The sequence below is a fragment of the Diospyros lotus genome, chromosome 6, assembly GCF_014633365.1.
Source record: "Diospyros lotus cultivar Yz01 chromosome 6, ASM1463336v1, whole genome shotgun sequence".
Taxonomy (NCBI): domain Eukaryota; kingdom Viridiplantae; phylum Streptophyta; class Magnoliopsida; order Ericales; family Ebenaceae; genus Diospyros; species Diospyros lotus.
In genome coordinates, this window is record NC_068343.1 from 13,712,067 (window position 1) to 13,724,904 (window position 12,838).

A 12,838-nucleotide genomic window follows, 5' to 3' on the forward strand; every position below is an offset into this window, starting at 1 on the left:
TCTAACACTAGTAGGTGGTGTTTTAGATCTTTTTAACACCCTCTTATTATTTTCCTTTTTAAAGAGTCGAGTGTCTTAACGACGATATTTTCTGTCAAATAAATTTATATTATATCTCGATAAGAATCTATTTTATTAATACTACAGTCATGAATTTTCTATAGTAATTAATTGATTAATATAGCTCAATACTTTTAATTAAAATATCACCATGCATAATTTAAATGTTTATATGTAATTAATAGCATTTTCTACACGCACGAAGATTGCCCTAAATTAAGTAAAGCTTTCCATAACGTTTAACAGGTCGTACACAAAACGTAAAAAGATTATATTATAACTTATTCGTCCATGCACGTTGGGTAGCCATCCATTAGGTTAGCCCATGAGCTTCACTATCTTCTTCCAGGCTGGTCGGCTCGAAATGTCCAGCCACCAAGAACGTACGTTCTTCCGACTCATCACCAAGTGCCCCAGCCCAATTTCATTCACCAGATACCTCATCGCCGGAAGGTGGCTTAAGTCCGCCAGGGTGAAGTTGTTTCCGGCGAGATATTTACTCTTGGACAGCCTCTCTTCGTACACATCAAGCACCTTCTCCAGCTTGTTCTCACAGCTGCGGACCAAGGGTAAGTTGCCGGGCTCGCCCATTCGGGGCAGGATCAGAAGTTGGAGCACCATCGCGTGGACAAGCTCGTTGAAGTTGTGAGCCTCCACCTCCAACCACTGATCAACCAACGCTCTCTCCTCCAGCCCGCTTCCGATCAGGTTGGGGCCTCGGCTCGCATGCTTTGCTGCGTAGTACTTTATGATTGCCCTTGACTCTGCACAATATATATACATTCAAAACCCAATTAATATATAGAACCAAATTAATTAAAAGTTGATGAACGCCTTTCATAAGAGTTTGCTTCTCTGTATATATAATAATGCTATTTTGGCATAAAGTTTTGATATTTTATGTCACACTCAACATTAATGGTAAAAATTTATTACCCATAATTTTTTAAAATGTGACACAAAATATATTAAAACTCTATATCTAAATAACATTTTCATCACTCTCTATTTTCATTTTTCATTTTCTTTTAAAATAGTTTCCCTTGGTTGAATTTTCTAACTCATACAATAAAAAAAATGAATTAATCATGAGTTTTGGAGCAAAAAATAATAGAAAATTCATGGCTAATTAAAATTTTCCACAAATTTTGTGACAAGAAAACCACATAAGTTTTTTTTTTTTTTTGGGGAGGGGGGGGGGGGGATGTTGAAAATGTAAACTAGGCAACTTTCGGTAAAGACAAAAAAGATTAGAAGATCATTATGAATGTCTCATTATTAATAAATTAATTTTGTTATTTTATAGTAAGTGTAATAAGTTATTTTTACAAATTGTTGGGATGATTTTGTAATAATTAAAAAAGTTGGGAAATTTTGATTACTAATTAATAGAGTTGCGTGGATGAGTTCGCTTACCGAAGAGCTTGAAATCGCCATCCTCTATAGCAGGAACTTGTCCAAAGGGCTGCGAATGACCATATACATAATTAATCATCCATATTTTCATATTAATTGGTAAATTAATTAAACTAATGGAAATTAAAGAAAAACTCACCTTGGTCTATTATATATTATGACCAAGGAAACAGGGAGCTAATCATTTCATGATTTATTAAATAACAATCCAGCACTGATCTTCACATATATATCATAGCTTTTAATTATTGTTTTGTAGCCCTTGGATCATTTATATATAGAGAGAGACATCACTGTGATGAAGAAGAATTAAGAAGAAGAAGAAGAAACCTCTTAGCGAGATAGCTAGCCTAGGTCTCACCTGAAGAAGAAGAAAGTCTGGTTTCTTATGCTCTCCTTTGTCAAGATCGACATGGACAAGCTCAAAATCCACACCCAGCTCCACAAGACAAGCCATCACTCTCTGTGCACAAGCAGCATTCTCTGCACCATACACCTTCACCACCATCTTCTCTCTTCACTCTCAGCTTCTACAGCTTTGATATTTGCATATACTGTATATATATGCTGACTTTCCAGGCCAGTTGATATTGAGAGAGCCACCATCCTCTTATACATATATATATATAGAGAGAGAGAGAGAGAGGGAGAGAGGGGGCGCAGGACCCAATTAACTAATAATTAATTGATTGATTAATTAATTAAATGAACAGTTCTTCTGAAAGCACTGCTTTGGAAAGTGTGGGGGTTGCCACGTGGGCTTTGCATTGCATGGGAGACTCATCTTCCCCTCAAGTAGTACAATTTTTAACTCAAAAACACTATATATAATCGAGATTTACATACAGCATTCGAATTTGAGGTTTCGAAATCGTTAGTAATAATATTATTATTTTAATTTCCCAAATTCTAATAGTTATACGTTAAAACTACTCATACACAGACCTAGTAGAATTATAAAAATAGAAGTGTTAAATGATTTTAAAATACATAAATAAATCTTCTTTATTTCTTTTATTTTTTCTTCTCGTCACTTCAAATAAGTTCTAATTCTTACGTTGCGTTTTTTCAGTGCTTGGCGTTGGCTTCTGGGGGTTAGCACATGCTCAATGCCAACCGGTAGTTGGGCCTCCACTCTCAGAGTCTTACGACTAGACCGACGAACCAGCGCCTGCCTTATGCTAGCTAGCTGCCTTTAAATTAACATTACACAAAATATCATCACTTGGAGTACTTGGAGTGATATTAATCTTATTAAAAGCATCTGTAATACGTAATTAATAGTAAAATTATTTTTATCTAATTAAATTTAATCTAATTTTTATTAGATAGAGAATTGACAAACATATCTAAAAATTATTATTATTATTATTATTTTTTATATGCTTCAAAGTCGTTTACTGTAACTTTTGTTAGAGCCTAGCTAGCTAGCTACTCAACACACAATTAACTTCTCATCAATTTCAACTAGTATATATCATCACTTTTATCTATCATGGTTTACACTATCAGAAATCCTCCAACTTTAATAAGAACAACCCACAACCATCCACTTTAAACAAGTTAATTAGCAAGTTTTGGTTGTCTGCTTTAGCTCATGCTATAATTGTTGATTCTTTCGAGAATGGCTTGAACCTAAAATGATGTCTTTGGCTACCTTTTTTTATAGGAGCTAGATTTATAAAGGATTTGGTATGATTATGGCTAATAGATTGTTTAGAGAAATGAGAGTTCTTATGATATTTAGGGAGTGTTTTGCTTATCGATTTGACCAATTATAAGTTATTTATTTCATTTATAACTTAAGTATCTTATTTTTTAAAGTGTTTGATAACATTTAAGAATTTAAACACTACCTAACTTTTAAGTTAATTTAGTAGTGTTTTTCAAAAGCTCATCCCCTAACTTTTCTAAATAAGCTCCTATGAACTTTTTGCGTTGACTAAGTAAATTACTGATTTACCCTCAAACAAGATACATATTTCCAACTTCTATTCTTCTTCATCCCTTTGCCTTCTCTTCGCCGCCACCGCCAAACTCATCTCCGATGGTTGCCTCTAGCTAGACCCATCTCCGTCGCTCATCAACCTCCATCTTTGTTTGTTCATCATTTGTTGTCCGTCATTAGACCCATCTCCATTGTCTGTTAGCCTCCATTGCTGGCACCTTCATTGCCTCTATTGTCGCCTCCTCTATTCACTATATATATATATATATATTTATTTAACATATATACATATATATTAATGTATATTAAATTAATATATTTAATATTTTATTTAAATTATTTAACAACATGTCTATTTTTTTCTTTTTGTAACTCTTGATAATTTATCATCTTTTCAAACTAAACACAAACTATATAATTAATAATTTAAACCACATTTATTCAAATATATTATCACCTAAAATACTATTCAAATTTTAAGTTTTATACTATTTTAAAAGCTCCTTTTAAAAAGGGTAAGCCAAACATCCTCTCAGTTCACTAATTTGGATTGTTAACGAGATCAAATGAAAGGAATGGCCACTCCCAATCTTAGAAGATTCTGAAAATATCTACTTCCTTTAAGAGTTTCCCCAGATTTTTTAAGGTATTCCAAGAGACTTCAGGTTTTTTAGACGATTTTAAGTAATACTAAGTCAAAGATATTTTTGTAACATTTTATATTTCTATTTTTCTCCTAATTTTTTTAAGTATGACTAAAATGTATTTACTTTTAGAATTTGTTAAAATGAAAAAAGAAAATGCAAAAAGGACAAAATAAAAGAGCAGCCCAGTTGTGACCATTCAAGCAACTTGGGCTGGCATAATAAGTAACCAACCCAACTTGCGCACAAGTAACGGGTTAGGTGTATAGAGAGGGAGCCTTTGTCAAAATGCACGGAGCCACTAGACAAACCCTTTTTAACTCTTTCCTTCCACTTGTCTCTTTGGACACCAACACCACACCAGCGTCGATGTCGGACCGCCATCCTCCCTACCATCTGTCTCGCCTCACCACTGCCATCCTCTATAATGCCCTCTGCCATCCAACACCACGAATAACTACCACAAAAAGAACCGTTACTCCAAACGTCATCTTCACCTGCTCCTCTATCTTCCCCAAATGTGGTTCTGGATCTATGAACACTTTATTGGGGTTTTGATGTATCCATAATAGAAATTTCTTAAGATTATGGTTGCATATGAATCAAGTCATTCATGAGTAACTCAATGTTGGATTCGATAAAATATCTTTCAAGTTTGTTTGTTAAGATAAATGAACCAAAATTGAGTCTAATTTTGAAACTTAATTTATAAACGAACTAAGTTTGATATCAGTAAAACTCGACTTGTTAGCTCGCGAGCTGACTCGATTAAAGATTTGAGAACAGATCCAATTAAAAGTTTGCAATTAACTCATTTATAAATATATTAAAAAATTTATTCATAATTTTATAAATATATTATTTAAACAAAAGGACATACTATACATATCATCATTATATCTATATCATATATTTTTTAGATTTGAATGATTGATTTAGGGGGCTGTCCTCTCTTTCCATCTCCAGTAGAGGTAACCTTTCTGTGCTTGTTTTGTTCATTTTCTCCTCTTCTTCACTAGTTGCAACCTGCAATTGATACCTATTGTCCACCTTCTCTGACCAACCAGTGAAGGCAATCGCCAACCATTCGTCTTCTCTCCAATCAATTTGCGTTCTTTGATCAGATACCTGCAACACCAACCCATTCACCGCCTGCACCTACAACTTTGAGCCCTTGCAGAGCTTTTGGACAAGTTGAGCTCTAGACAGGCTTTAAAGCTTGAGTTGAGCTTAACCTCGACCTCGAGCCCATATGCTCACTCACCGAGTTGAACTTGAGCTCAGCGAAACTTGGCTCGATTGCAACCCTACTTGAGATAGTGACAAGCAGTAATCGTGAAAGGTGGGCAATGGTGGCCAATGGTAAATGGAGCAACCATGTGAGAGAAAAGAGAAAATGTTAGTGTTAGTGCCTTAATACTAGATTTATGTGGCATCTAGCAATTGTAATTATAGAATTAATGATGTAATTCTTGCAAATATAATAAAATATATTTTCATATTTTAAGAATATATCTTTATTCATATATCTTCAATCTTTATATATATGAATGAGTCCCTAAATTTCTTAATGAAAGTCTTATTTTTAAGTATTAAGAATATGTGACAAATATCTTTGAATTAAGAATTTCTTAAGGTTATTCTCGATCCTTAGACTTCTTAGAAGGGGACTATGATTGGTCAATTATGGACTGACACATGGGTAACTTTTGATTAGTATGAGATACTAATGATAAAAGATAATGAGTGGTATACTATAATCTATGAGATGGATATAGTAGATATGTGGGTAGATTGTAGTGAAACATTTACTGAATGTGACGCAAGTGATAGATTATATAGCTGAGAGGATCTATGATCTGTTGCTGGCTTCGGTTCTGTTATTGGTTTTTAGACCGGAGGCAATACAATTGTCTTGTATGTTGGTATCTAAGATTTGTCGTTGCTAAGAATCACCTAATTTTCAAATGGGCGATGAACTATATGGTCTCTATGTAGTTGTAACACCCAGTGTTTCTAGTGTTAGGAGAATGGAAAATGAAGTAAGAAACTTTCAAAAATGCCATTGAGAAGGTGATGGATTTTTGAGAATAATGGTGCCCTATGAGAGAGACATTTTGATAATTTGAATAATAAAGTCTAATAAAGGGTAATTTAGCAAATTAAAAATAATTCCTAAGTGGAATTAAGTATGTAAGTGAATTAAATTTCTATTTTTGTATTTATGTGAAGATAAATGGGATTAATAATTCACAAGGGGCATTCTATTAATTTGGAGTGAAATTCTATAAAAATATTTAATTATGAAAAATAAAGAAAATAGTGAATATTCAATTATGTGATAAATAATTGATTTTTTTTCCTAAATTGGTGAATTAATATGGTGATGCCACATGGATGGTTGTAATGGAAGCTTGGAGGCAAAGACTTGTGTTTTAGAGTGACACATGGCAATGTGTGGTCCAAGATAAAAGAGAATTTAATAAATGTAAAAAGAAATGATATATGGTCATTATGCATTTAATGAGAGCCATGATTGTGTTGGATTAAAAGAAAATTTAAAAGAAATGAAAAAAGGTCAAACAATAATAATGAAAAATGGTCCCATTAAATTAAATGGGAAAGAAATGGTATATGTCTCTCAAGTGGTCTCTCATATGATGGGTTTGAAAATAGTCTAAATTAAATAAATAGAAAAAAAAATTCTATTTATGGGATTAGAAGGCTTGATCCAAGAGTAGTGGATGATTCTTGAAAAATTCAAAGGCCTGGATTTAAGATGAGAAGAGCACATGGATTACACTTTCTTGTGTGGCTAAGATCTTGTCTTAGAAAATGAATGAGATCCAATGGTGGATATTTATCAAGACCTAAAGGCCATATAGTGTGTTTCTTTCAATGGCTAAAATTTATTTTTTAAAAGAAAAGTGAATGGCCAAGATTTATTCTTTATAAAGCACATGGATTGTACTTTTGGTGAAGGACTATGATTTATTCTCTTAAATTCATAAAAATCCAAGGGTTATGATCCATTCTTGAAAGTGGGGAAAATTAATATAAAATGGCAAGTTGGGAAGACAAATCTCCTTTTGGCCATTTAAAGAAAAAAGAAAAAGAAGAAGAGAAGAAGAAAGAAAGAAAGAGCAAAGGTAAGCTCTTGGTTTGTTTTGAGGAAAGTCTTCTTATTCTTTCATTTATTCCAATATTCAAGAAAGCCTTTAGTCACCAAAGTTTTGTTTTCTCTTAAGAATTAAAAGAAAAGAAAGTCTTGAAGTTGAAGATGGTGGATGATATAAAGGATTTAAGGTAAGGGATAGTCCCATGGGATGGTGGCTAGCAAGGTTGTAAGTATGGTTCATGAATTTTTATGTGTACATTGGCATGTTGTTTGTGTTCAAGGACCTATGGCCATGAGGTTGTGTGGGTAGGGTAGGTTAAGTCTCAAACCAAGGTGATTGTGAGGATGTGGAAGTCCTAACTTATTACATTGCATGCATTGCCATCACATTTTATATTCATGTTCATGCTTATTGTCATTGCACTCTTACTAAGCTTAATAACTCATAAGGTTTTACCTTCACATATAGGTTGTCAAGACATGAAAAAGTCAATGCAAAGATGGGATAACATGCGGAGGCATGAGAATGAAGACTCAAGATCATTGTATGGCTTATGGAAGCCTATTTAGTTCTATTTGATTCATGTTGTAATTTATTTGGTTGGTAATGGCTTGTTAAAGCTTAAAGCCATGGGTGTGTTTTATTTTGGATGTAAGTTGTATAAGTAGATGGTTATTTCCAAGTGTTTTGGGTAAGACTCTCATAGTTCGTTGTAGAGCTCAATAGAATATTTGAATAAAATTAGGTTTTCAAGGTTGAAGGCTAAAGAGTCAAATGGAGTGAAAATGTAGATTTTTTATCTATTTTATTAGTATTTAATTTCTGAAAAATTTGGGCTAGGAAGCCTAAGAAGAAGAAAAAAAAATAAGGAAAGAGTGAGGTTGGCAGGTGGCAGCAGCCTGGACCTGCAAGGGGCCACAGCTGGCAGCAAGCGAGGCCCAGCGCGCGTGGGTGAGCCGGCGCGCAGCCGAGTGCGCAACAGCGGACGGTGGGGAGTGCAGGCGGGTGCGCGCAGCAAGCTCGCACGGGTTCTAAGCGAGCCAATTGGCCCCGCCGATCAATTTTTAAAAAAAAAATGTCAAAAATTATGGGGTTTTGGGGGCATTTCTTGGTTGATTATAGGCCCCGGAGAAATTTTCAAAAATAAATGAATTTTGGGTATTTTGGAGAAAATGCCAAATTGTTTGGAAATTTAAATTATATGAGTTTTTTTTTCTAAAATTAGTAAAAATCAATGGGTTGATTTAAATTGTAGGTTTTATAGAGTCCGGTGGAATTCTTGGAAAGAAAAAGAATTAAAATAATAAAAATGGCGATTGGGCAAACTTAATGAAAATTAATTACCGAAGTGTGGTATGGTTAAAGTCCAAATCTGTTAATTGATCCTGGGATTAAGGGAAGAGAATGATAAAACCTAGTTCCCACCTAGGGCGTTTCATGTTGAAACATAGTTCGTCCTTCACAAATTGCCGAGCATGTGAGTAGTTCGGATGATTGTTCACGAGTGACACCCGTAAGTGGGAGCAGAGCATCACAATAGTAGCGTTTGGAGCCAGATGATTGCTAATGAGATCCATTAACCTCCGACTTAAGGTGAACATCATATGCAATCAGTGATGATTATGATTGCTCGAACCCCTGGCCAAAGTGCACATGATTGAAAATGTGTTTCCAATGTCGAGAGAAGTTCTGATATATCATCTCAATCATACCATGCTCGATCTTGACATAACTATCGAGTTAGTGAATTTGATTAGTTCATGACTTTCACTCTATCGGGATGTTAGTCAATGAAGGGATTATAGTACATGAGAATCAGAAGTCCAAATAGATTGTCTTTGAAGTATGATTTCATTACTAGTAGGATTGCCCTGACATAATACTAGTTGTCATTCAGGATTTTTCGAGGTACATCAAGGAGATAGAGAGATTCTTGTTGTAGATCAAAGTGCTTAGTCTGAGTTAAAAAGTTTAATGTGACCCGATTGCTACTTAGTAGTGAACCTAGAAGGTCACACGCATATTCAAGTATAGTGGTTGACTAAGTGATGAAAGTTGTAATCATCATTAAGAGTTATTGATGTCATCGTTAAGAGTTAACGGATTAAGTTCAATGATTAAATTAATAGGAGTAATTGTCAAGAGTTGACAGGCATGGCATTAAAAATAAATGGGAGTCTTGGTTTCATCATGAGATGATGAAAGGGTCACTAAGAGTTAATGATGAGCTTAGATACAATTTCTGAAAACTTGGACAAAAGGGCCAGAACCAATTGACCAACCTTAAAGGCTATCCACCAAATAAAGGCCAAATCAATCGACAATTCCTTTAGAATGGTTGATCAGTCCGTGCCGAACAATCGACAATTCTTTTAGAATGGTAGATATTTTCTATTGCAAAAGGTCGCGATTTGCGCATTTGTTTTGTCGTTTCTACAATGGATTCGGGACACGTGGCAGACAATGACAACTTACGTCCTAGTTGTCTCCTCTTTGTCTCCCCCCCTCCTCCCTCCTCCCTCCCCTCTCTCTCTCTCTCCATGTCGTTTGTTCGATTTGGGCTAATTTGAAGGCATTTAGGATTTTCAAGGAGCTTGATATAAAAGGGAAGAAGAAGAAGAAGAGAAATGCTTAAGGTTTTGCTGCATTTGATGCTTTATTCAATTTCTCTCAGCCAAAGATTTTCTTCCTCTTTAAAGCCTTCTAAACCCTTTTCTCTTTGCTCCCATTCTTACTCCATTGATATTTTGAACCCATTTTTTGCCTATTCATTCTGCAAGCAACTTGGCTAGCACATAGACTAGCTTGCAAAACTCAACCCCTACTTGGAGCATAGACTGACTAGGGCCCTTGTGCTTTTAAGGGTCGGACTAGTCATCCTAAAAATCGTTTGAAAGTTGTTAACGTGCAATCATTGTTGCCTTGGGAAGTTTTCCTAGCCTCTCCATCAAATTTGGAACCATCAGTGAAGTATATCTCTAGACCCGTTTCATTCTTTTACATATGATCATTTGATACTGAGTTTTGCAAGATGATTATTGATTTATTTTTGTTATACTTGTATGAGTTTTTAAAAAAAAAAAATTATAAAATCTTTATATTGATATACCAAATATTGACATTCCTCGTCAGAAAGAACATGTGAGAGCAACCATGTTTATATCTTTTTTTAATAATTAAGTTTTCAATTATCATATTATTGTTCAAGTTGAAATTGATAATGCCAACGAAGTTTGGCCCTTTGAGAAATCGAAATGAACTATGCCACAACTTTAATCAAATAGCAGAATTATCCATATATTCACTATTGTTAGTCTATGTGTTTTGTGTTTCTTACATGCTACTTCCAAACATATTAGACAACACATTATGCTTAATTACACACCAAAAAATAATAATAATCTCATAGGAAGAAGATTAACTTTTGGACTAAAACAAGTTTGAAATTACTCTAAAATTGAGTTTCATTAAATCAAAATAGTCTATTGGGTTGCTCTTTAAAATTAGTATAGACAATATCTCATGTGAATATTTCATTATGTATATCTTTAATTAAATTATTTTTTTTACCAAACATGTGTACTTAATTTGTTAAAGAAAATAATGATAACTGCAAATAAAGAAAGCTCTCCCCTTTGACCGCTTCTTGTTCGTCTTCCTCAATACACTGTTCTCTGTGCGTCTATCGTCTGTATGTTGCGACGGTGATGCGTAGCTTTCAGGAGCTGTTGCCGTTATACGCGACCATCCTTGACTGCTGTTCATCCACCAAGAATTTGAGAAAGCTCAAACAAGCACACGCTAACACCATAAAGCTCGGAATTTCCCACAAAGACTTCATACGCTCGAAGCTCGTCGCCTCTTACGCCGCCTGCTCCCAAATGCTCGAAGCTTCCTTCATATTCTCGCTCACCAACCGCCAGCCCACCTTCCTCTACAACTGCCTCATCAGGGGCTTCTCGTCCCTCGACCTCTTCTCTGAGTCCCTCTCTGTTTTCCGCCAAATGCTCCTTGCTTCTAAGCCCATTGACCGCCACACTTTGCCCGCCGTGCTCAAGTCCTGCGCGGGGTTATCTGCCCTCCGCCTCGGCAGTCAAGTCCATGCGGCGGTTCTAGCAAATGGGTTTGCCTTAGACACCGCCAATTCAAATGCTCTGATCACCATGTACTCGAAGAGTGGGGATTTGGGTAGTGCCAGGAAGGTGTTCGACCAAGTGCCGGAGAGGAACTCGGTTACATGGTCGGCAATGATGGCGGGGTACGGGATGCACGGGGACTTCGGGGAGGTGTTTGTACTGTTTGAGAAGATGTTGAACCAGGGGATAGTGCCTGATGGATTGAGTTTTACAGCTGTGTTGGCGGCGTGTAGCCATGGCGGATTGACAGACAAGGGAAGGGAATATTTGGAGATGATGGAGGGGAGGTTTGGGGTGAGGCCGGGATTGGAGCATTACACTTGCATGGTGGATATGTTGGGGAGGGCGGGGCAGGTGGAAGAAGCCGAGGCGTTGATAATGAGAATGGAGGTGGAACCAGATGAGGCTTTGTGGCGTGCATTGTTGGGAGTTTGTAAGGTTCACGGCAAGGTGGAGGTTGCTGAGCGGGTGGCTGACAGGATCTATGGGAAGAAGGGGTTGATTGCAGCTCGTTCGTAGGATCATGGTCTGCTAAATTAGAACTGGGCATGACATTTCTATGTAGAACAAGAAGCTGTATTGGCTTCCGGGGCAAGGTTTCCATTGGGAACTCAAATTCAAGGTTTTCAAAGTTCAGATCATGTTTCATATATGCTTCAATTCCCATGCATTTTTTTTTTTTTTTTTTTTTGGGCTCAAGATCCCATGCTTCAAAGGAAAGAAAATTTGATTTACACTAAACTTTGGAAATCACTTATTTCGTTAAGTAAATATTTCGTTTTGTTCTTTCTAGATGCATCGCCAATTGTACTAGATTTGGAATTAACTGTTGCAAATGGCCAACACAGAAGCTCCATAACTTGGAGGCTAGCCCGGAGGAAACGAATCAGATGATGATTTATTTACTACAATTTTGCATGAATCGTCAATGACACTGGGAATAGCAAGCAATACAGTCTATGAATCTCATCATGCTTATTAATTACACAAGCCATTTTTGTGAATACGCCAATAAGAATGGGAGAAAAAGCAGGAGAGCTCCTTGTAGGTTGTCGCAGCCTGTTTACTAGCATCATCTTCAGCATATCACACATAACCATCCTTATCATTGTCACACGGGGATTAGAATAAAATCACATATTTCATTCCTTTCATCATGCACGCAAGTGTCTATTTCATTGATCAGAGATATCAGTGTTCTAGTTCTAGGATTGGCAATATCTCACACATTGCTAAATTAATAATATTATTATACCGAATTATACAGTGACATTTCAGTCTTGATGACTGAACCATATCAGACATGCACATATGGGGAGCATTTTTTCAATTTTCATGCTACCTGCAGGACAATTTGTCATTAACATAAAATGGAATACCAATATGACACACCATTTTAATTAGGACGAGGAGAGGATGAAGAAGCTCGAACCTGGCCCATTCATCATTGAGTTCATCCGTCAGCAGATGTGGCTATACAAAAGTCCAAGGTGCGGTAGTGCACAAAAGATACCA

General features: G+C 36.0%; 2 protein-coding genes across 2 annotated transcripts; one reads left to right on the plus strand and one right to left on the minus strand.

Moving 5' to 3' along the window:
* Window positions 1–243: 243 nt before the first annotated feature.
* Window positions 244–2,048, minus strand: LOC127804674 (glutathione S-transferase F12-like). The gene is made up of 3 exons (XM_052341598.1): window positions 1,838–2,048; window positions 1,477–1,525; window positions 244–824 (listed from the first exon to the last, which is right to left on the minus strand). Exons 1-3 carry the CDS (start codon window positions 1,982–1,984, stop codon window positions 379–381), a joined length of 642 nt encoding a protein of 213 aa, XP_052197558.1. The 5' UTR covers window positions 1,985–2,048; the 3' UTR covers window positions 244–378.
* Window positions 2,049–10,798: 8,750 nt separating this feature from the next.
* LOC127804158 (putative pentatricopeptide repeat-containing protein At3g11460, mitochondrial) lies at window positions 10,799–12,317 on the plus strand. The gene has a single exon (XM_052340949.1). It carries the CDS (start codon window positions 10,895–10,897, stop codon window positions 11,840–11,842), a length of 948 nt encoding a protein of 315 aa, XP_052196909.1. The 5' UTR covers window positions 10,799–10,894; the 3' UTR covers window positions 11,843–12,317.
* Window positions 12,318–12,838: the final 521 nt, after the last annotated feature.

Excerpts from the sequence above, each read along its gene's own strand:
- LOC127804674 (XM_052341598.1), bottom strand. The coding sequence starts at position 1,984 with ATGGTGGTGAAGGTGTATGGTGCAGAGAATGCTGCTTGTGCACAGAGA. Across the intron at positions 1,526-1,837 it reads CAGACTTTCTTCTTCTTCAG|CCCTTTGGACAAGTTCCTGC; the intron begins GTGAGACCTAGG and ends GGTCATTCGCAG. Across the intron at positions 825-1,476 it reads TGGCGATTTCAAGCTCTTCG|AGTCAAGGGCAATCATAAAG; the intron begins GTAAGCGAACTC and ends TATATTGTGCAG.
- LOC127804158 (XM_052340949.1), top strand. The coding sequence starts at position 10,895 with ATGCGTAGCTTTCAGGAGCTGTTGCCGTTATACGCGACCATCCTTGAC.